General features: G+C 44.0%; 1 protein-coding gene across 6 annotated transcripts in view; it reads left to right on the forward strand.

Annotated features, from left to right (window-relative positions):
- Positions 1-23,707, forward strand: part of IDE (insulin degrading enzyme) — a 3,524,264-nt gene that overhangs the window by 947,332 nt on the left and 2,553,225 nt on the right. For all 6 annotated transcript variants that reach the window (XM_044056694.1, XM_044056696.1, XM_044056693.1 and 3 more), the window contains one exon: positions 6,949-7,041. In XM_044056694.1, the coding sequence (XP_043912629.1) occupies positions 6,949-7,041 (93 nt within the window). The remainder of the gene's footprint in view (positions 1-6,948; positions 7,042-23,707) is intronic.

Genomic DNA, 23,707 nt, shown 5'->3' on the forward strand with positions numbered 1-23,707 from the left:
ATCCACAAAACAGGGGAGAAAAGCTCTTGCATACCTTGGACGTACACAGACAATTACGCTACTACCTGGACAGGACAAAAAACAATAGAAAAACTGACCAGCTTCTGGTAGCATATGCAACAGGAAAGGAAGGAAAACCAATTTCTAAACAGACAATCTCCAAATGGATAGGAAACTGTATTAGATTTTGTTACTCCTACCATGGAAAGAAAACTCCAGAGAACATCGGGCCTCACTCCACAAGGGCTACAGCCACTACCACAGCTTTCTTACGAGGAGTGGCTACCAAGGACATTATAGAGGCTGCTACTTGGACCTCCGTGCATACATTTGCCAAGCATTATAATTTACCTCTATACTCTAGATCCCGTGCTGGCTTTGCCACTGCTGTTTTGCAAGGGATACTAACTACACCATAATCTGCTCTCATTTCCTCCTCCCCTAGCCTAGCTATGGTATTCTACCCATTTGTAAGGACTGCAGATGCATCCTTGAAGGACATAGTACAGTTTTGTACCTACCATAAATGTAGATGTCCAAGAGGAATGCATCTGCAGTCAGGATTACCCACCCTCCTTCCCCTCTGAGGTACTCCTAGGGTACTTACCAATCTTCAGCTAGCTTGGGGGGGATCTATTATGGTGTATTTGTTTGTATATGTGTACATACATGCTTATTTTGTGTGTTTGCTCTCTACTATTTGGAATATTTGGCATTTATCCAAATTTAGCCATCCAACAGGGCACCTGGCATCTGGGGCAAGAAACACTGAGGAAAATGGCGTCGGCTGATGCCTTTATACCCGAAGAACTGCCGCAATGATGTCGGGTGAAGTGCGACACCAGCCGAAGCCAGACCCAGACTTTGGAATCCGGCCGACCGAAGGGCTGCCTGACGACAGGACAACCCATTTGTAAGGACTGCAGATGCATTCCTCTCGGACATCTACATTTATGGTAGGTACAAAACTGTACTTTTGTCTTGTGGTAAACAAATACCTCATAAGGACTTCCATTCTCTCTGTCTTCCTTGCCTGGGCCCAGACCACGACGTCTCGGCCTGTGCTGCCTGTGCTTGCTTTAATAAGCGCACTCTCAGGCGCCGGGCAGAATTTGCCGAGGACTTTTTCGGTGAATCCTTTGCGTATATCATGCCGTCGGATCTACCGACAACCCAATCTGCTAAAAAACGCAAGGACCGGGACCGACATCCTCGGCCCGCGTCCACTACCGATGCTACTCCCAAATCCTCTGCTAGCGCTCCGGTCCCCTCGGAAGTGGTAAATCAACCGCTCCAGGCCGACGACACAGCGTTAACACGACCTTCGGTCTCAGAGATCTCTCCGGTGCCGGTTGTGGATTTTCCTCCGGAAACCGAAGTTCTGGATCTACCCGACACCATTCCTGTGGACAAGGTAACGCCTGCACGTGGGGCTGCTAGGCCTCCTGTTTCCATGTCCATCAAGGCCTTTGCACGTGCTAAGGCCGCCAGTCAGGCCAAGGCCCATCCTAAACCTGCCCAGGCCCCTTCATCTGATAAGCAGATCATGTCTCTGGCTGCAGATCTTATTTCCCTTATCAGGGGGTCTCAGCCTCATCCGGTCAGGGGTTCTCAGCCACCTGCAGAAAAAAGGCCTAGAACTGAGCAGGCGGACGACCTCTCCTCGGATGAAGCCTCTGGGGATTCTGAGCATTCTGATGCCCAAGAAGAACCCTTCCAGGCCTACGAGGACTCTGATGCTGAGGAATCAATTCCCTCTGCCTCCCTTCTAGAGGATTTCTCTTTTGGTGAAGTCCTGCATTCCATGAGGGAACATTTTCAATGGCAGGGTCAGGAATTCTCTGACTCCAGGAAAAGGCTTGACTTTCCTCAAGCTTCCCCAGCACAGACCCTTGGCTATCCCTCCAGTTATGGATGTTTTGGATGATGTTTACTCTGACTCCAGTGCCAACCCTGATTCTCTTCCTCCTGCTCCTGTCAAGCCGGACAGATATTACAGGGTCCCTGACACTCACAAGCACCTTTTTAAGGCTCACTCTGTGGACCTAGAAACTATATAACAGGGCCCCAAGGGAGTGGCTTCCTCCTCTGCCAAAAACCCACTGCCAGCTGACAGAGAAGCAAGGTCCCTGGAGAGATGGGGTAAAAAAGTATATACCTCTACTACCTTAGCCATGAGGTCTCTTAACTGCCTTTTTCACATGTTTCAGTACCAAGATTTTCTCCTGGATGATTTACAGAAAAAGTTAGCCTCTCCTGAGCCTATTGATAAAAAGGCACTGCAGGATCATATTCATAACACTCAGCAGGTTAATAACCATTTTCTGCAGTGTGGTTATGATGCACTGGAAGCTTCATGTAGGGCAACTGTGACTGGGGCTGTAATACGTAGACATGCTTGGTTGAAGGATCAGTCTTTGCCTGACCATGTTAAAGTAAAGTTACTGGGTGCACCTTTGGAAAAACAAAAGATTTTTGGTGCTACTGCACAAGATGTATTGAAATCCATAGAGGAAAAAGCAAAGTCAGTACAGACAGTCAAGGATTTCCTTCAGGTTCAGCCACCCAGATTCAGCAGAAACTGGCCCTCCAAGAATTGGTCCTTCCCCGGCTCTGACAAGTTTCAAAGGGGAAAAAGCAGACGTGCCCGAGGTAGAGGGCAATACCGAGGATCTTACACGGGACGCCAATGACAACCTCCAAATCAAAGAAGTGGCGCAGACAATTCAGCTGCACCACAAGGACAATCACAATGACTTGACTTTCGTACCGCCTACAAAGGTTCAAAGAGAAGCACCTTTGGGCGGAAAATTAGCCTTATTCTCACAAAACTGGCATATCTTAACCAAGGACAATTGGATTCTGGATTTGATAGACAAAGGTTACAGATTCCACTTCCACACATTACCAATAAAACAAGGCATGCCAAACCTGCCACATCATCAAAGGGCAGAGGCACTCATTCAAGTTTCCAAGCTGTTAAGTATAAAAGCAATAGAAAGGGTTCCTCCTCAGGAACAAGGCCAGGGATTTTATTCAAGATTGTTCCTTGTTCCAAGAAAAGAAAACAAGTGGAGACCCATACTGGACTTGTCAACTCTAAACACTTTCCTCATTGTGCCAAAGTTTAAAATGCTGACTTTGCAGCAACTTCTTCCCATGTTGGGCAAGGGGTCTTGGCTGGTCACTCTGGACCTCAAGGAGGCATACCTGCATGTCCCAATCAGACAAAGCTGCAGAAGATACCTCAGATTTCTTGCAGGGACAGAGCATTATCAATTCTCAGCATTGCAGTTTGGCTTATCTACTGCGCCCAGAGTGTTCACAAAATGCCTGGCATCAGTAGTGGCACACTGCAGACTGCAGGGGATTCAAATATACCTCTACTTGGACGACTGTCTCATACAAGCAGACAACAAACAAACCTTAAAAGGGAATTTGGACTATGTCATGCATCTACTGCAGGCCTTGGGATACACAGTCAACATTCAGAAGTCAAACTTACTACCATCCCAACAAATTATATTCCTAGGAGCCAAACTGGACACGGAAAAACAAATGGCCTACCTCACAGAGGAAAAACAGCAGCATTTACCAGAGTACTTCAAAGGCCTAGCAAAGCTTTCCCAGCTGACTGCAAGGAAAATCCCACAGGCCGTGGGTTTCATGGCATCTTGCATCCTTCTGATACCTTTGGCAAGACTTCATATGAGAAAGCTGCAATGGTATCTAAAAAACTTATGGTCTCAATACAACAACAGCCTAGAGGACATAATCCCACTTATTCCATGTCTGCAGAAGGAATTTCTATGGTGGGCTCAAGCCAGTCAACTAAACGAAGGCATGCCTTTCAACAGACCTCAAGCAGACCAAATGATAACAACAGACGCCTCAGACCATGGATGGGGGCGCACATGGAGGGCAGATGCATTCAAGGTCTTTGGACGCCAAAGGAAAGACATCTGCACATAAACCAAAAGGAGATGTTGGCAGTGATACATGCCATCGAGACTTTCGAAAAAACACTAAAACAAGGACATTTGCTAATAAGGACAGACAACACTACTGTCATGTGGTACATAAACAAGCAGGGAGGCACTCATTCTTACCACCTCTGCAGACTAACAATGCTTCTCTGGGAAAAATCCCTGAGCCTGAGGATACATTTACAATCCCAGTTTGTACCAGGCAAGGACAATGTACTGGCGGACAATCTGAGCAGAAATTTCATGGATCCACACGAATGGATGCTGCACCCTCACATTTTCTCTCAACTGGCAAGGACATGGGGAAGACCGGACGTAGATCTTTTTGCTTCCCATTTAAATCATCACCTGGAAAAGTTCTGCACAAGGACTCACCACCCTCTAGCTTGGAAAACGGATGCTCTCTCCTTCAGCTGGAATTCTCTAAAAATTTATGCATTCCCTCCCCTGCCTCTGCTGACCAAGGTGATACTGAAGATCAAAGCAGAACAACCAACAGGCATCTTGATAGCTCCAGACTGGGCGAGGCAACACTGGTACCCATTGCTATTGACCATAACTCGGACCAAGCCATGGCCTCTGACCCTATGGCCCATGCTCCTAACTCAACACAATTACAGGACTGTACATCAAGACCTGAAAACATTACATCTGACAGCCTGGAGGCTACCATGACTTCAACACCAAACTCTCTTTCCAAATCTGTTCAAGAGATCTTGCTGGAAGCACGCAGACCTAACACCAGAAAAACCTATTCAGCCAAGTGGAAGAGATTCAGTATCTGGAATGCTAACAGGGGTCAGGACACAGCATTTGTGAGTAGACCTCAAATATTAGAATACTTGGCAGAACTATTTCATACTGGACTCTCATACTTCTCAATAAAGATTCATGCCTCCGCAATCTCAGCAAAATACAACTGTGACCCTCCAGTGTTTTCGCATCCTCTGCTAAGACAGTTTCTAAGAGGGATAAAGAATATCAAACCTCTCAGAAAACAGCCAGTACCTGCATGGGACCTCAACTACGTGTTGGAAAAACTAACTCTTCCTCCATTTGAGCCAGCAGCAACCTCAGAAATGCAATTTCTGTCATGGAAGACGGCCTTCTTATTGGCAGTCACCTCTGCAAGAAGAGTTTCGGAGATACAGGCACTCATGGCAGTGCCCCCCTTCCTCATTTTTCATCAAGACAGTCTCTCTTAAGAACCAATCCTACATTCATGCCAAAAGTAATTTCCAGGGTGTCTCTAAATCAAGCTATTCATCTACCTGCATTCTTCCCCAATCCTTAAAATAAGGGGGAAAAACTACTCCATACTTTGGACATACACAGACAATTACGCTACTACTTGGACAGAACTAAGGACACCAGAAGGTCTGATCAGCTGTTTGTAGCCTGTGCTGCTGGAGTACAAGGAAAAGCGATCTCCAAGCAAACAATTTCAAAATGGATTGGACATTGCATCAGATTTTGCTACTCTTTCCATGGAAAAGGTGTGCCAGCCAATGTCAGGCAACATTCTACCAGAGCTATAGCCACTTCCACAGCTTTCCTAAGAGGAGTGGCAACAAAGGACATTTTAGAAGCTGCTACATGGAGCTCCGTGCATACATTTATCAAGCACTACAACCTGCCCTTATACTCCAGATCCCGAGCAGGCTTTGCTTCGGCAGTCCTGCAGGGGATTTTAGCTACACCATCCTTATCTTAGTTCCATCCACCCCCAGCTTGGCTATGGTACTCAACCCATATGTTATGACTGCAGTTGCATTCTTGAAGGACATGGTACAGTTTTGTACCTACCATAAATGTAGATGTCCGATAGATATGCAACTGCAGTCGGATTTTCCCACCCTCCTACCCCTCTGTATCCTTCTTTTTGGGTTCCTACCCCTCTTCTCTTCAGCTGGGGGTATCTCCTTTGGTGTATCTGTTTATTACTGTTGTGCATGTTTTGGATTATTTTATCCATTTACCAAATTTAGCCTTCCTAGGAGGGCACCTGGCATCTGGGGCAAGAAACACTGAAGAAGATGGCGTCAGCCGATGCCTTTATACTCCAGCCGTTGTGACGTCGGAGAGGAGGCGACACCAGCCGACGCCGGACCCAGACTTTGGAATTCGGCCGACCGAGGGCTGCCTGAGGCAGGACAACCCATACGTTATGACTGCAGTTGCATATCTATCGGACATCTACATTTATGGTAGGTACAAAACTGTACTTTTCCTGGCTCAGTTGAAATATTTTTGTGCTATTTCCTGTTTCTGTTGAACTGTTTCAGAACTATAAAGAATAGCTGCAACCAGAATTTTACATATTTCCGAAAGCATAAGCTTTTTTATATCTTATCTGTCATAAGTCGTCATGTTCTGAAGGTACTTTAACAGAAACTTTCCTCCTTTGTCATGTTGTGTGCACTCTTGCTTTTCTGCTTGTTAGAGCTGTGTATGTGATAAGCCTGAAGCCTTACTGAACAATTCTGCTTCTTAATAACTCTTCACTTGAAAAATCACAGATAATCTTAGTATTATATTTGTACACGCAACTTCTCTTTTTGTTTTGGGCTTTTGTGAATCAGTATTTAATTTATCATAATTGTATATTGGACCGGTAGGTGTGTTTCATATATGCGCCACTTCTAAGTCAGTCGCATATTACTAACTTTTACTCTTATCCCAGTATGAAGAGAAAAGAAGAATGCTGTATTATACTATTTGGTCCACATTTTTAGATCATATCTGCTGACAGTTTTGTGAGGAGCGTGGCTTTTGTGATGGGGTTGATCAGTATGTCTGTAAACCAGGAGGTTTCATTAGTAGACTTGGCTGTGTTAATGCATCAGGAGCAAAAACTAATTCTGAAGCATGATTTAGAATTTTTTCTGGATGATTTCTGTGTGCTCCTATGTCTTTCTGTTTATATTTGCTTAAAGGCTCCTTTTTATTTCCTTCCCTTAAGGTTGGGTAAATACTTTAGTTGGAGGACAGAAGGAAGGAGCCAAAGGCTTTATGTTTTTTATCATAAATGTGGACCTGACTGAAGAAGGACTTTGTAAGTATAATATTTGTTTCTGTTTCTCTCTCATGCTGTAATTCATTACATGATAGTTGTAGAATACAGATGTTCTGAGAAGCCATATACTTTTTGGCAGTAGTTTAAGTAAAATTTTCAAATCTGAGTTGTAAAGCCAGTATACAAATTTAAGTCTCAGTGGCTTAAGTATGTATGATAGCTTGAGGTATGACTGGTGCGTAGTTGTGGTAATTGTATAGGGCATAGCTCTCCATCAAACCATGTACCGGACACTGCTGTCTCCTCTGAATTTGACTCCCTGTTGGATAGATGTATTGAGTTGTGTGTACCTGTTTGACATAAGTATACTGACAACTTTAAAACTAAACCAGTATGTTGGAGCTACCACATGAGCAGGCTGTGTAACAAACAGAAGTGACTCTTGGCTGTCACACTGTTTGCTGTCCATAAAGAGTACCACTTCACCATTAAGAAGGATTTAAAAATGAAGTGTCCCAAAATTGCCATTAGAAAGTGCAAGTGTAGGTGTAAACTTATGGTTGCAAATAATTAAAATGCAACTTTAAGGCCACCTTCAACTGTATCAAAAAGCTTAGAAATAACCAACAGTTCTTTACACTAAAACTTCCTAATGGTGCCTTCTCCTCTGACCCCAAGGAATTGGTAATATTCTTGCAGGCAAATTCTCTTCCAAGTACACACCACCCACTTCCCCATTTGCTCCCTCACCTATACCCCTCACTCCTCCCCTTGAGAAATCACTTTGGGCCAAGGCCTTTAGACATTTCCCAGAATTAAAAATGCAAGTTCTTGGGCCCCAACAGTTTTTCTGTGGATGTCTGTTGAGAAGCACTAAGCTCCATCTAACAAAGTCCCGCAGTCAACTTTTCGATCTGAGTATCTGTACTTGTTACATACCCCTTGGAAGAGGTAACACCTAATGTTCCACATATTCACTCTTACAGTCCTTGCTTTCGGGATTTTAATTTATTATTTATTGTTTGTTGACCAGGTAAGTGAACTGGTCCAGCGAGCCTTTTCATCTGCAACCCATGCTGTAGTGGCAGAGATTAAGAAGTAAGAAACGCACTTAGTGAAAAAAAAAACTGCCATTACCGCATTTGGCAAAGACTGCATGCGCAAAACATAAACAAGGTGTAACCGTGAATAAGCAAAACACTTTAAACAGCCTTTACAAGCCTGCATATGCTAGAAATGCTTATTTTTGTTTGTTCATTTAGTTGTGTACTTATTCCTGTTAGTTTACCAAATTAAAGTGCAATGTAATGTGTAAATGCAGAATTGTGTATATAAGCACATTCCATAGTTCACAGTGCTTACAGCACTGTAACGGACTAGGAATCAGCTTGTGAATGTTGCATGATTGCATAAAATAATCGAGGAGGATAATTATATTTGAATCACTCTTGTCTTTATGTACCTAAAAGTAGCCTGACTGACCAGCCCAACATCCAAAGCTACGTGGATGTCAGTGGTATTAGAAGTGCATTAGTTCATGTTTTCTTAATATTTTTCTTCCCCTTGATAGAACTAGATATAAGACCACATTATTAAAGTCCATGTGGACCGGATGACAAGTTAGCTGTGCCAGAGTTCCTCAATCTCCCTCCCCAGTTAGCCACCCTTCACTAAGGATAAAAAGAGCGTTGTACTCTGAGGAGAGAAAGGAATAAGTGAGAGGTAGCTGGACAGCAACAGTGAATCTACTTGAATATCTACATTTAGGTTAAGTCCCTAACATAACTTTAGTATGTTCATCATAACATTCACTGCTGTAGACCTTACTTTTTGGGAAGATTACCAAAGCCTAGGTGAGTAAGATAGTTGTCCACTTCCACTCAGAAGATAAGGGTCTGCAGTGTACCTGAGTCAAATCCTGCCCTCACCCTACAGGCTATACCTAGATTAGTGAAGGTTTAAACAGAAGAACAAGATGCTGCTTCCAGAATAGCTTGTGTGATGATTTCTGTAAGGAATGCCGTGGTGGCAGTAGAGGCTCATGTGGAGTGGGCTCTGATATGCCCTGGAACAGATTTGCCACAACCTGCGTATGGTCATGTTAACTAATGTCAGTAAAACTGACCTGTTCTGATGTACATCCTGGATACAGCCTAATAATTTGGGGGGGGGGGGGGATCTCTGTGCCTTTGTTGGCCAGTGTGTGCCTGCCCTAAAACTCCACAGTCCTGGGGTCAGTAAGCAACTGGCTAGCCTGTGTCTAGTTGCCCAGCCTAGTTTACCTAGTAAAGCTCTGTGTGAAAGCGGGATGTAAAACCAAACAACCTGCCAAATATGAACTAAAGATTTCTGCACTGAATATAGGTTCACTGACGAGACGCAGCTTGGAAGCAGATGACGTGATGAGGAGACTGGAAATTTTGCATATCCTGGAGACAAAGTGGAAGGGCAGTCAGCAAAGCCACTTAGCTTGGGATCTAGAGTCTACTTCTTGGGGAGAGGACAGACTAGTAATAGTATGGGAATTGTCATGAGGGAAAGTCTTCTGAAGACAGCGAAGTATGTCATCAGAAGTAGTAATTGGGCAGTATTCATAATCTCAGCCTATGCCATGCCATATAACAGGGGTGTGATGACAAGGAAATTAGTGCAAACATGTAGCGTTTGCAGACCGTCTAGCTAAAGCAACATGAGTTGGTGTTGATAATGAGAGACTTGAATGTTCAAATCAGGCCACACAGAAAAGGATAAGAGGACTGGCCTTGTTTGCATGAGTGGGAACGTAGGAATAGAGGAGGAGATGCCATCCTAAACTTCTCTGTGGTAAGTGGCTTGATGGCAGCCAAAACATGGTTCAGCAAGAGAGTCCGCAGTAAGATCAAATACAGTAGTAATCAAAATAAAGGAGGAAGGGTGCAGGAAAAAGTTGTTGTTTGTCTTTTCGGCTTTTCTCTGTTAGGGGTCGCCACAGCGGAACTCCAGTCTGCTAATGATTGGTAGTAGATTTTTTATGGTGCCGAGTTGCCAGCCCGACACCCAACCTTCAGCGAAGGCACACCCATCCACGCATGTCTTTCGGAGGCCACTGAACCACTGGAAGAACATGCAGACTCCACACAGAAGGCACTCCAGCCGTGAATCGAACAGGAAAACCTCTTGCTGTGGGGCAACAACGCTACCGCTGTACCACCGCGGCTTTTGTGTAAATAGGCACCTAGGTTTTAAACAACACTTTAATTATAGCACTGTGTACATAGTTTACCCAGCTCAGTCTGACAGCTGATGTACTTTGTGGACGTAGCCACACATAAACATATGATGCACAATTAAAAGTAAACACAAGACCAATGCATTGTTTAGACATTCAAGTAACTATCAGAATTTTAAGTTATTCCACTTATTTTTTGTTGAACTGAATAGTCAGGTATCACAAACCACATAAAACATAACACACCTCAAATAAAAATAAAAAAAAATAGTTATTGCCCTTTTAGTGCCACTGCATAACTGCCTTCACACAAACATGTATATCATATATAAAACCAACAGTCCTCACCCAATTAACTAATTAAAATATGACCGTGCTATATCAATTAATCACTGTCTTCTAGTTCATTTTTTTTACTAAAAACCATAGGGATAGAAAATCTGGACCAGGCTAAGAAGGAATTCTGGTTGACTAACAAAAAGGCAGAGAGAGAAGTTGCAGTAGCAAAGAACGAGGTATCAGAGGCACTACCAGCTTCTGGAAATTGACTTTAGGTGGTGTAAAGAAACTCTCTCAGGTTGCAAGACAAAGACGGAAAGATCAAGAGCATACTCATCAGGCACTATTCATGAGAGATGCCTGCATCAACCTACTCGTTAGTCCACAGGACATCAAAAGCATATTGGAGTACTTCTAGTAGTTTCTGAATGAAGAAAAAAACACTGAAGCTCTATTGCCCCATACATAGCCTGTGATGAAAAAGGAAGACAAGCCCTTACCCTTTCAGGACATCAGGTGTTTCAGCTAAATGGCAATTCTGAATGTCCATGACTTTTTCTTTTAAGTTTATTTATGGACAAATTCGGGCCAAAAAAGCCAAACCCCACTAGCTGTGGACATGCATGTTTCTGCCTTCTTATGGCATCATCAGAACAGCATAAGTGGAATGAGAAGATCCCAGCCTAGAAGATTAATTCAGAGAAAGCAGATGAGGCTACTGCAGAAAACTTAAAAGATGTTGGGTGAGTTAGGGAAAAGTGGCTTCTGAGGGTACTCTTAGCTGTGTGATGACTGCAGAATAAGCATTCTAGTGCCATTGTACATGAACAATGGACATTCACAATTGTGGGCAGTATAGAGAGATAAAACTCCTGTCACACTTAGTGAAAGTGCTGGGGATGGTGATTAATAAGTATATAGAGTAATAGCAATTTAGATGAGAATTGAGCAGTTCAGATTTGGATCAGAATGTAGTAAAACTGACACATGTAGCATAACTGACCCAATATTTGCAGTGAGACAGATAGTGCAGAGGAAGCTAGAGATGAGGAAAAGTACTGCTCTGTATTCCTAGACTTGGAGAAAGCATATGACAAGGTCCAAAAAAACTGATTTGGGCAGTCCTGCAGTGTTTAGAAGTCCTAAAAACATGGGTAGAATTAGTGCAGGCTATGTACAAGGATCCAGTGATACAAGTATTTACAGTGTTTGGACTCTCAGAGGGGGTTCCCAATAGAAGTGAGTATGCATCAGGGTTCAGCTCGAAGCCCATTGCTGTTCATAGTGGTGATGGGCTAAATTAGCAAACAGGATGGGGGTCAGGTCAACAAACTGCTGTATGCAGGCAATATGGCATTAAAAGCAAACTGTAAACAGGATTTTCAGCTAATAATAGGGACTGGAAGTCAAAACTGAAGGAACATAGTGAAACTAAATACAGACAAGATCATTGTCATGGCAGCAAGTGGGAGAAAATCGGAAGCAGTTGAAAATTGACAGATGGGGAAAATAATGGAACAGGGTAATACCATCACATATACAATAATCCATTATCCGAACATCTGTTATCAGAAACGTCAATTATCTGAATGTAGCCTTGCAAAGTTTTTGGGTAGGAAAAAATCATAACGTCTGAATATGTAAATGTTCTACATATTCGCTTGCAAGTGTTTTTGAGCTTGTAGACTGCTCGTGTGTGAAAAATATTCTTTATTGTCCATTGGAATCACTGAATGGTTGAAAGGCATGCAGAAAAAACAAGCTTTTTTGCAGTTTTTTTTAATCTGGTTCAATGTATGTTTGATTATCTGAAAAGTTTGATTACTTGAACTACCCTAAGTCCCAAATAGTTTGAATAATCGAGACTCTACTGTATGAGAGGGGGTGGTTAAGGAGAAGGGAAGTCTGAGTGAGGAGATCAAAGGTAGAGTCAGAGGGGCTGCACCCAACTGGCACAGAATGTCAGGGGTAGTTATTGACTGAAGAATGCCTAAGAAGCTGAAAAATAAGGTGTAGAAAACAGTAGTTTGATCATTACTTCTGTATGGTAAAGAAACCTTAGCTTTGAAGGCAGAGAAATGGAGGAAGCTGATGATGATGGAAGTGAAATACCTGAAATTGTCGGTGGGATACGCACTGTGGGAGAGAAAGACATTGGAGCAGAAGCCTAAGCAGCAGAAGATAATTTAGGAGAGACAGGAAAAAGGCAAGAGGAAATAAGGACAGCTAGCAAAGAGGTAGTTGGGTTGTGTGGGAGAATATCTGTGACAGTCAGGCATGACTGTCAAAGATGGTAGAAGATTGGCATTGAATTGATACAGGTGGCAGCGGTAGACAATGTTCCAACCGCATGAAGGAAAGAGGAGGGAGACTGATGATAACATTAAAATGTGAAATGCAGTGAGAAAGCCATTTAGATAGTTTGCTTGCTGACTTCCCTTATTTCCCTTTTGCTAAGAAAGCAAACAGTTGCTGATTTTATTTCCTGAATTTTTGAGTCATTTTGCACTTAAAAAATATGTGCGCATTAAGGGAATGAAGCATCCTGTATTCAGCATTTAGATCACTGTTGCAGTAGTCTTGTCTGAGGTTATCAAAGCTTTATGGCAGCTTCCACAGGCCCAAACTTCCACTGGCTCAAGCAGATCCAAATAAAAGGCAGCTTCGATGCTAAAAAGATTCAGAGCTTTCTTGATGCAATATAAGTACAATATACAGAGAGGCACTAAGAACTAACATTGGGTGGCACGATGCCAGGGCACATGTTCTTCGTGTTTCACTGTTGCAGTCATTACATTTGGCTAATCTGCTGGCAGGTTGCCCTCAGTCGGCCTGTTTAACAAAGTCTTGGGTCTTGCGTCGGTTGCTGTCCCTTCTTCCATGACATCAGGTCATCAGGGGGTATAAAGCATGCAGCCGACACCATTTTCATTAGTCTTTCTTGCCGTGCAGTGCCTGAAGCAAAAGTAGTTCGCAAGTGCCGGTGGGCTGGCTCCTGAAATTTTTGTTTTCGAGTTACAGAACCGAAGTCTCCAACCTAAAGCTAAGTACCCCGTTGGGGAAACTTTTTCTTGCTCCTTACCTAGGTCAGTAAAAGTTAATTGTATTACTTGTGGGAAGCAAATACCTCATAAGGATTTTTATTTGTACTGTATTCCTTGCCTAGGCCCTGAACACAACATGCCCTGCTGTCGGTTTTGTGCTAAATTTAATCAGTGCACTGTTAAGCGTCTGTATATTTTTGCATCTAAATATTTTGTTCAAAATTTAACTATCCAGAAATGTTGTCTGTTAGCAATCCAACTACCGGAATACACAAAAAATGCAAAGAAAAAGACAGAGACAGACCGTCGAGGTCCAAAACCGATGACGAAGCTTCTCTTAAGCCAGTTGCCGGTACTCGGTGAGACACTTTCGCAGCCTGTGATGCCCGCTACTTTGGATTTGCAGGCCTCTACTGAGATGCATTTGGAGTCCAGTATGCTGCGAGATACTTTAAGTATTGAACCCGCGGATGTCTCTACCTTGGATGGGTCCGGAGCCACTAGCAGGCACCGTCTTCTGTGGGTGTTTTCAGGCCTAAAGATTTGTATATTAAACAGATGCCATCTTCAAACCCTAGGCCAAAATCAACTTCTCTGTCTAAAAAAACGATGCTTGGGCCACGTGCACAGGCCTCTATGCCTAAAAAACAAATGATCAAAATGGCTGAGGATTTAATTGCCTTGATCAGGGGTTCCCATCCCCCTCCTGCTAAGAGGCCTAGGCAAGGCACTGACTATGAATCATCAGATCAGGTTTTTATTTCTTCTGATTCCTCTTCTGATCAGGAATTATCTATTCCACCTTATGAGGACTCTGATGCAGAAGATTCCATCCCTTTTGCTTCTACTGAGGATTTTTCTTTTGAAGAAACTTTGCATGCCTTAAGGGAGCACTTTCACTGGGAGAGTCAGGATTTCTCAGAATCTAAAAAGAGGCTTAGGGATTTCCTCCTTCTTCCTCAACATAGGCCTTTGGCTATACCTCCTGTTCTAGACATTGTTGATGATATTTTCTCAGAATCCAGCATGGCTCCTGATTCCCTGCCTCTGGCTCCTAGTAAGCCAGACAGATATTACAGGGTTCCTGACTCCCACAAATTCCTCTTTAAAAACCCTACTGCTGACCCTGAAACCATTTCTCAGGATCCCAAGGGCGTTAAGGCTTCTACTGCTAAGAAATCCTACCCCTTCTGGTAGAGACTGCAGGGCGCTGGATAGATGGGGTAAGGAGGTTTACATGTCTGCAACTTTGACAATCAGGGCTTTAAGCTGTCAATTTCATATGCTTAAATATCAGCAGCATGTCATGGGCTTACTTAAACAGAAATTTATGTTGATTTCTGACTGTGTGGAAAATAGAGTTGCAGGATTTATTGCATTCAGCTGAACAAGTTGGAAAGCATACTTTGCAGCGTGATTTTGATTCCTTGGAGGCCTCTTGCAGGGCCACTGTAACTGGATCTGTGATAAGAAGGCATGCTTGACTCAAGGAGCAAAATCTGCCTGATCATGTTAAAGCAAAATTATTGGATGCTGCTTTACAACAGGACAGTCTGTTTGGTAATAAGGCAGAAGGAGTTTTTAAAAAGATGGAAGACAAAGCTAAATCTATGCAAACTGTAAAGGATTTCTGACAAGTGCAGCCACCCAGGTTCAGTAGGCACTGGCCTACTAAGAATTGGTCCTTTCCACTGCCCACCAGAGCAGCTCAGGTCAAACCCAGGTTCCCCCACCTCCAAATCTGGAAGTAACAAGGCACCTTCCTTACGGTAAACACTCTCAATGACTTTCCTCTACAATCACCAAGCACTTATCTTTTGGCCGACCCTTTAGGGGGAAAACTGGCACTTCATGCAGGAAATTGGCAACTTATTACCCAGGACAAGTGGGTTTTAAATATAGTATCCCAGGGATACAGATTTCATTTCCACACGTTGCCAATCCCAAACGGATGGCCAGATCTGCCTCCAAATCAGTGGGCAGAGGCCCAGAAACAAGTTATGTCCCTCATGAATATGGGGGCTATTCAACCAGTACCAGAAAAGGAAAAGGGACAAGGTTTTTATTCAAGACTTTTCCTGGTACCCAGAAACGACAAATCATGGCGTCCAATTCTGGACTTATCCATTCTAAATACATTTCTGAACATTCCAAAATTCAAGATGCTGACTCTACAGCAGATGTTCATCATGCATACAGCTGCAGTCATTACAGATGGGTTATCCTACCATCAGGCGGGTCCTCGGTCGGCCGAATTCCAAAGTCTAGGTCTGGCGTCGGTTGTCGTCGCTTCTTCCTTGACGTCAGTGCGGCAGGGGTATAAAAGAGGCAGCCGACGCCATCTTCTTCAGTATTTCTTGCCGCGTGGTGCCCGAAGCAGAAGCAGTTCGCAAGTGCCGGTCGGCCAGCTCCTGAGATTTACGAAAATATTTCAGCCGAAGTCTTCTTGAAAGCTAAGTACCCCGTTCGGGAAACTTTTCTTGCCTCAGACCGATGTCAGACAAAGTTAATAATTGCATTTCATGTGGGAAGCAAATACCACATAAGGATTTCCACTCTTTCTGTATACCTTGCTTAGGCCCAGACCACAACGTCTCGGCCTGCTGTTTTTGTGCTAGATTCAACAAGCGCACTATTAAGCGCCGGGCGGAGTTCGCCCTTCACTATTTTGGCAAAAAATTTAATTATATTATGTCGTCGGATACTCCGACTCTAGTTTTGAGTAAAAGACGCAAAGATAGGGACCGACATACGAGGTCCACACCGACTACTGAGACCACGCTAAGGCCGACTACCAGTTCTCCGGTGCTCAGCGAGGTGCCTACGCAGCCCCTGAGTACCGATGACACTACATTACCGGTGTCTTCAGTACCCGAGGTCGCAGGCTGCTCTGTCCCCATTCCTACTGCAGATACCGACGCCACTCTTGGGGAAACTCAGAGTTTAGACAGGCCTGCCATTTCTCAAGCTGTCTTCAGGCCTTCCTCTTTCTCTATTAAAACTTTCACTAAATCTAAAGCAGCCATGAAAACCAAACAACAGGGTCCTCAGACCCCCTCTCAAGGCCCCATGCCTAAAAAACAGATGCTCAAAATGGCTGAGGATTTGATTACTCTTATCAGGGGTTCTCAACCCCCCTCTGACAAAAGGACCAGATTAGAGGAAGACTACCCTTCCTCAGATCAAGTCTCTATTACCTCAGAACATTCTGAGGACCAGGATTATGCCTATTCTCCTTTCGAAGACTCTGATGCAGAGGAGTCTATTCCCTCTGTCTCCCGCCCCGAGGACTACTCTTTTGGGGAAACCCTCCATACATTGAGGGAACACTTTCACTGGGAAGGCCAAGATTACTCAGATTCCAAGAAAAGGCTCAGGGAATTTCTTTTGCTCCCCCAGCATAGGCCCCTGGCTATCCATCCTGTTTTAGATATATTGGATGATGTGTACACAGAAGCCAGCCTTAATCCAGATTCTTTGCCTCCAGCTCCTTTTAAACCAAACCGGTATTACCGGGTTCCTGATTCTCACCAGTTCCTATACAAAAGCCATACTGCTGACCCAGAAATATTTCACAGGGTCCCAAGGGAATTAAGGCCTCTACTGCTAAAAACCCATTACCTTCAGAGAGAGATTCCAGAGCTTTAGAAAGGTGGGGGGAAAAGGTGTACACCTCGGCCACTTTAACCATGAGGGCATTAAACTGTCAGTTCCATATGTTAAAGTATCAACAGTTTTTGTTATCTCAGTTGAAAAGCAAAATGACACAACCAGAACAACCAGATTTAAAAGAGTTGCAGGATTTGTTGCATAGTGCAGAGCAAGTGGGTAAACATACCTTGCAGTGTGGTTTTGATGCTTTAGAGGCCTCATGTAGAGCTGCTGTTAACAGGGTCTGTTATACGTAGGCATGCTTGGCTCAAAGAGCAAACCTTACCAGATCATGTCAAAGCTAAATTATTAGATGCACCTCTTCAAAAAGATGTATTGTTTGGTGTTAAAGCTGAGGAGGTACTAAAGAAAATGGAGGAAAAAGTGAAATCAATACAAACAGTGAAAGATTTCCTGCAGGTACAACCTCCACGTTTCAGCAGAAACTGGCCTTCAAAAAATTGGTCCTTTCCAGCCACGGACAGACCTCAAAGGGGCAGATACAGACGCCCAAGGGGTAGAGGGCAACCTCAAGGATCTTTCAGAGCCAGACAGTGGCAAGCACCAACCCCAAGAGGTGGAGAAGATAGATCACAGTCATTTAGAAAACAGACACAATGACTTCCCCCTATACCTGCCAAGCAAAGCTTTAATGGCAGCACCTTTGGGTGGAAAACTGACATTATTCTCAAAAAATTGGCATATTGTTACAAAAGACAAATGGATTCTGGACATTATAGACAGAGGCTACAGGTTCCACTTTCACACCCTTCCAAAAATGAGAGGCGTGCCAAACCTGCCACAAAATCAAAGGGCAGAGGCACAAAAACAAATTTCAGCTCTCATGGACATGAAAGCGATTCAAGAAGTACCTGCAAAAGAACAGGGTCAAGGGTTTTATTCCAGACTATTCCTGGTACCAAGAAAAGACAAAGATTGGAGACCTATCTTAGACCTATCCATCCTAAACACATATCTACAGGTACCAAAATTCAAGATGCTCACATTACAGCAGCTTCTTCCCATGCTGGGCAAGGAGTCTTGGCTGGTAACATTGGACCTCAAGGAGGCATACCTGCATGTCCCTATCAGACAAGATTGCAGAAGATACCTCAGATTTCTTGCAGGTTCAACCCATTACCAATTCTCTGCATTGCCCTTTGGCTTATCTACTGCACCCAGAGTGTTTACGAAATGCCTGGCATCAGTAATCGCCTTTTGCAGACTACAAGGAATACAAATCTACCCATATCTGGACGACTGCCTGATCCAAGCAGACAGCAAGGACATACTACTGCAACACCTGGCGTTTGTAATAAAACTGTTGAACTTCCTGGGATACACAGTCAACAAAAAGAAATCAAAACTAATACCCTCTCAACAAATAATTTTCCTGGGTGCCAGCTTGAATACAACCACCCAGATGGCCTACCTCACGCCAGACAAACAAGGGCAACTGTCTCAATACTTCAGCAAAATGGCAACTTTCACCAGGCTGACTGCAAGGAAAGTCCTGCAGGCTCTGGGATTCATGGCATCTTGCATCCTACTAATCCCATGTGCAAAGCTGCATATGAGGAAACTTCAATGGTACCTAAAAAACTTATGGTCTCAACACAGTCACAGCTTGGAAACAATTATACCACTCATTCCATGCCTTCAAAAGGAATTTCTGTGGTGGGCTCAAGCATGCCAAAGAAACACAGGTCTCCCTTTCTGTGTACCTCAAGCAACTCAAATCATCACAACAGACGCCTCAGACTACGCCTGGGGAGCACACATGACAGATCAGTGCATTCAGGGAAAATGGTCCCAAAAAGAGAAGCACCTACACATCAACCAAAAGGAAATGCTAGCCGTGCAAAATGCTATTATGACCTTCAAAGACCTACTGCATCCAGGCCAGCTATTGATAAGGACAAGACAACACCACAGTGATGTGGCACATAAACAAGCGGGGGAACTCATTCATACCCCCTGTGCAGGCAAGCCATGAACCTATGGCACACAGCACTGGAATTGCAAATTCAACTACAGGCACAATTCCTGCAAGGGAAGGAAAACACACTGGCAGACAACGTAAGCAGAAATATGACAGATCCACACGAATGGAAGTTGCATCCTCAAGTTTTCACAAAGATAACTCAGGCATGGGGACAGCCAGACATAGATCTCTTTGCTACCCACAGAAATTACCAGTTGAAAAAATTTTGTTCAAGGACCTATCATCCACAGGCCTGGAAAGTGGACGCACTTTCTTTCAATTGGACAACGTTGACAGTCTATGCCTTCCCGCCTCTTCCTGTGCTGCCCAAAGTTCTATTAAAAGCCAGAGCAGAGAGGCCAAAAATGATTCTCATTGCTCCAGACTGGCCAAGGCAACACTGGTATCCGCTCCTGAAGAGCCTGTCACATTCCCCACCATGGATCCTACCTCTAGTCCCTCTTCTGTTGTCCCAGCACAACTACAAAACCCTTCACAGCCAGCTCAAAACCCTAAATCTAGCTGCATGGAGAATTCCTTGATTTCCCAACAGACCCTCCTCTCCAAGGAGGTGCAGGATGTCATCTTGGAGGCCAGAAGACCTTCTACTAGAAAAGCCTACTCCGCCAAATGGAAACGATTTTGTGCCTGGAATCAAGAAAAGGGCCAGAATCCTTGGGTAATAAATTTACCTCAAATTTTACAGTACCTAGCTGAGATGTTAAACAGTGGACTTTCCTTCTCCTCTATCAAAATCTACGCTTCAGCCATTTCTGCACAGTACAACACAGATCCTCCTTTATTCTCCCATCCTCTCTTAAGGCAGTTCCTCAGAGGGGCAAAGAATATAAAACCCCCAAGGAAACCACCAGTCCCTGTTTGGGACCTCATCTTCGTATTGGAAAAGCTGACCCTTCCTCCCTTCGAGCCAGCTTCTTCAACAGAACTACAATACTTGTCATGGAAAACAGCCTTCCTTCTGGCTATCACCTCAGCACGCAGGGTTTCAGAGCTACAGGCCCTCATGGCTGTGCAACCTTTCATCATTTTTCATCAGGACAGAGTTTCCTTATGAACCAACCCTACCTTTATGCCAAAGGTAGTATCCAGTGTAGCTTTGAATCAGACTATCCACTTACCTACCTTTTATCCTAATCCACAAAACAAAGGGGAGAGACTACTACATTCCTTGGACATTCACAGACAATTTTGTTATTATTTGGACAGGACAAAGCCATTCAGGAAATCTGAGCAACTCTTTGTATCCTATGCTACAGGTGCTCAAGGGAAGCCTATTTCCAAACAGACAGTCTCAAAATGGATAGCCCACTGCATACGCTTTTGTTACTCATTTCATGGAAAAACTGTGCCTACATGCATCAGATCCCACTCCACCAGGGCCACAGCTACCTCTGCAGCTTTCCTCAGGGGGGTCCCTACCAAGGACATTTTGGAAGCAGCCACTTGGAGTTCAGTGCACACTTTCTCCAAGCACTATCACCTTCCACTATACTCTAAATCTAGAGCGGGTTTTGCCACAGCAGTCTTGCAGGGCATCCTCGTTCCTCCTAGTTCCACTTAGTGCCTGCCACCCCTACTTAGCTTTGGGATTCTTCCCATCTGTAATGACTGCAGCTGTATGCACGATGAACATAGTACAGTTTTGTACCTACCATAAATGTAGATGTTCGAGTGCTCATACAGCTGCAGTCCAGGTTACCCCCCCCTCCGTCCCCTCTTAGGACAGGCCTTATGACAAACACCTTCTCATACAACCAATTTGGGTTATTCTTTCATGGTGTATTTGCTTGCAACGACTGTTTTTTGATTATTCTATATTGCATGATTACATAAATTTATGTTTTGCCTTCCTTCTGGGGGCACCTGACATCTGAGGCAAGAAAAACTGAAGAAGATGGCGTCGGCTGGCTCTTTTATACCCCTGCCGCACTGACGTCAGGGAAGAAGTGACGACAACCGACGCCTGACCTAGACTTTGGAATTCGGCCAACCGAGGACCCGCCTGACGGCAGGATAACCCATCTGTAATGACTGCAGCTGTATGAGCACTCGAACATCTACATTTATGGTAGGTACAAAACTGTACTTTAGTGCCTATGCTAGGCAAGGATGCCTGGCTGGTAACTCTAGACTTAAGAGGCTTTACCTGCATATCCCAATCAGGAAATCTTGCAGAAGATACCTCCATTTCAAAGCAGGCTATTTGCATTACCAGTTCTCTGCACTGCCCTTTGGCTTATCTACTGCGCCCAGGGTCTTCACAAAGTGCCTGGCACCAGTAATTGCATTTTGCAGACAAAGAAATATTTAAATATATCCATACCTGGACGAGTGCCTAATTCAGGTAGAAAACAAGGACACTCTTCTAAATTATCTGGCATTTCTGAAAAGGGTTCTAACTTGTCTAGGGTACACCATAAACGTAAAGAAATCACAACTTGTACCCTCTCAAATAATTACATTCCTGGGTGCAAGCTTGAATACAACTGCCCATATGACTTACCTTATGCCAGAAAAACAAATTCATTTGATGACTTATTTCAAAAAGTGGCCACAAAAACCCAGCTATCTGCAAGACAAATTCTGCAGGCCTTTGGGTTCATGGCTTACTGCATTCTAATAATTCCATATGCAAGACTGCATATGAAGAAACTTCAGTGGTACCTAAAAAGCTTATGGAGTCAACATTGTCACAGCCTGGAAACAATGATTCCTATCATTCCTTGCCTGCAGCAAGAGTTCCTATGGTGGGCAGAGGCGCGTCACCAAAACAAGGGACTGTCATTCATTCCACCCCGTGCCACCCAAACCCTGACTACAGATGCATCAGATTATGCTTGGGGGGGGGGGGGCGCATCTGGCAGGGGAGATGCATTCAAGACCAATGGAGCCCAAATCAAATGCACCTACATATCAACCAGAAAGAGATGCTAGCTGTAGAGAAAGCTGTGACAGCCTTCAAGGACTATCTTCATCCAGGACAACTACCAATAAAGACAGACAACACAGTCATGTGGTACATAAACAAGCAGGGGGGTACCCATTCCTACCCACTTTGCAGACTGGCCATGGCTTTGTGGAACACAACCTTGACTTATCAAATATATCTACAAGCTCAATTCCTGCCAGGAAAGCAAAATACTCTGGCAGACGAACTAAGCAGAAATCTTATGGACCCACACGAATGGAAACTGGATCCTCAAATCTTCAGCATGCTGACAATCAGATGGGGGAGCCCAGACATAGATCTTTTTGCCTCATCCCAAAACTATCAGTTGGACAAAATTCTGCACAAGAATTCATCACAAAAAAGCTTGGAAAGTGGATGCTCTATCCTTCAGCTAGAAAAACCTATCAGTCTATGCCTTTACCCCTCTGCCTCTGCTCCCCAAGGTCTTACTAAAAGTCAGACAGGAAAAAACAAAAATGATTCTGATTGCTCCAGACTGGCATCGCAAATGCTGGTATCCGATCCTACGATATATGTTGCACCTTTCTCCGTGGTACCTGTCTCAGCAGAACTATCAAGTTCTGCACTCTCAGCTCCAAACTATGAATCTTGCAGCATGGCTAATCAACTAATTTCACCAGTTACATCTCTCAGCAAACCTGTAATGGATGTCATTTTGGTGGCTAGAAGGCCTAGCACTAGAATATCTTATGCTGATGAATGGAAAAGATTCTGTGCCTGGAACCAGGCACAAGGAATAAGGACAGCAATGCCCAATATTCCTCAGATTCTGCAATATTTAACTGAGATGCTTCACAAGGGCCTATCTTTCTCTTCCATAAAAATCCATGCGTCGGCCATTTCAGCTCATTACAACACAGAGCCTCCCCTCTTTTCTCATCTCTTGCTAAAGTAGTATCTCAGAGGGTCTAAAAATGTAAGACCTCCCAGGAGAGCACCAACTCCTGCATTGGGACCTCAGTTTTGTGTTGGAAAAGCTCACCCTACCTCCTTTTGAGCCAGCTGCTCCTGCAGACATAAAATTTCTCTCTTGGAAGACAGCTTTTCTTTTAGCAGTCACTTCAGCTAGAAGGATTTTAGACCTACAGGCTCTCGTGGCAGTGGAGCCTTTTATTATTTTTTACCCAGACAGAGTGGTGCTCAGGACCAATCCATCCTTTATGCCTAAAGTGGTATCTAGTGTGGCTCTAAATTAGACCATTCATCTGCCAACATTTTTCCCCAAAACCACAGAACAAGGGTGAGCGGATTCTGCATTCATTTGATGTACACAGACAACTAAGATTCTACCTAAACAGGACAAAATCTGTAAGAAAATCTGAGCAATTACTGATGGCATTTGCTGCAAGGGCAGAGGGAAAGGCAATTTCAAAGCAGACTGTTTCAAAATGGAAAAGCCATTGTATTCGTTTCTGCTACAGGCACCATGGTAAACCTGTTCCCAAGGGGATCAGATCCCATTCCACTAGGGCTGCATCTACTTTTGCAGCCTTTCTCAGACTGGTTCCTATCAGAGACATTCTAGAAGCGGCTACCTGGAGCTCAGT

This window comes from Protopterus annectens, chromosome 14.part0, assembly GCF_019279795.1.
Source record: "Protopterus annectens isolate FY-2018-M chromosome 14.part0, PAN1.0, whole genome shotgun sequence".
Classification (NCBI taxonomy): domain Eukaryota; kingdom Metazoa; phylum Chordata; order Ceratodontiformes; family Protopteridae; genus Protopterus; species Protopterus annectens.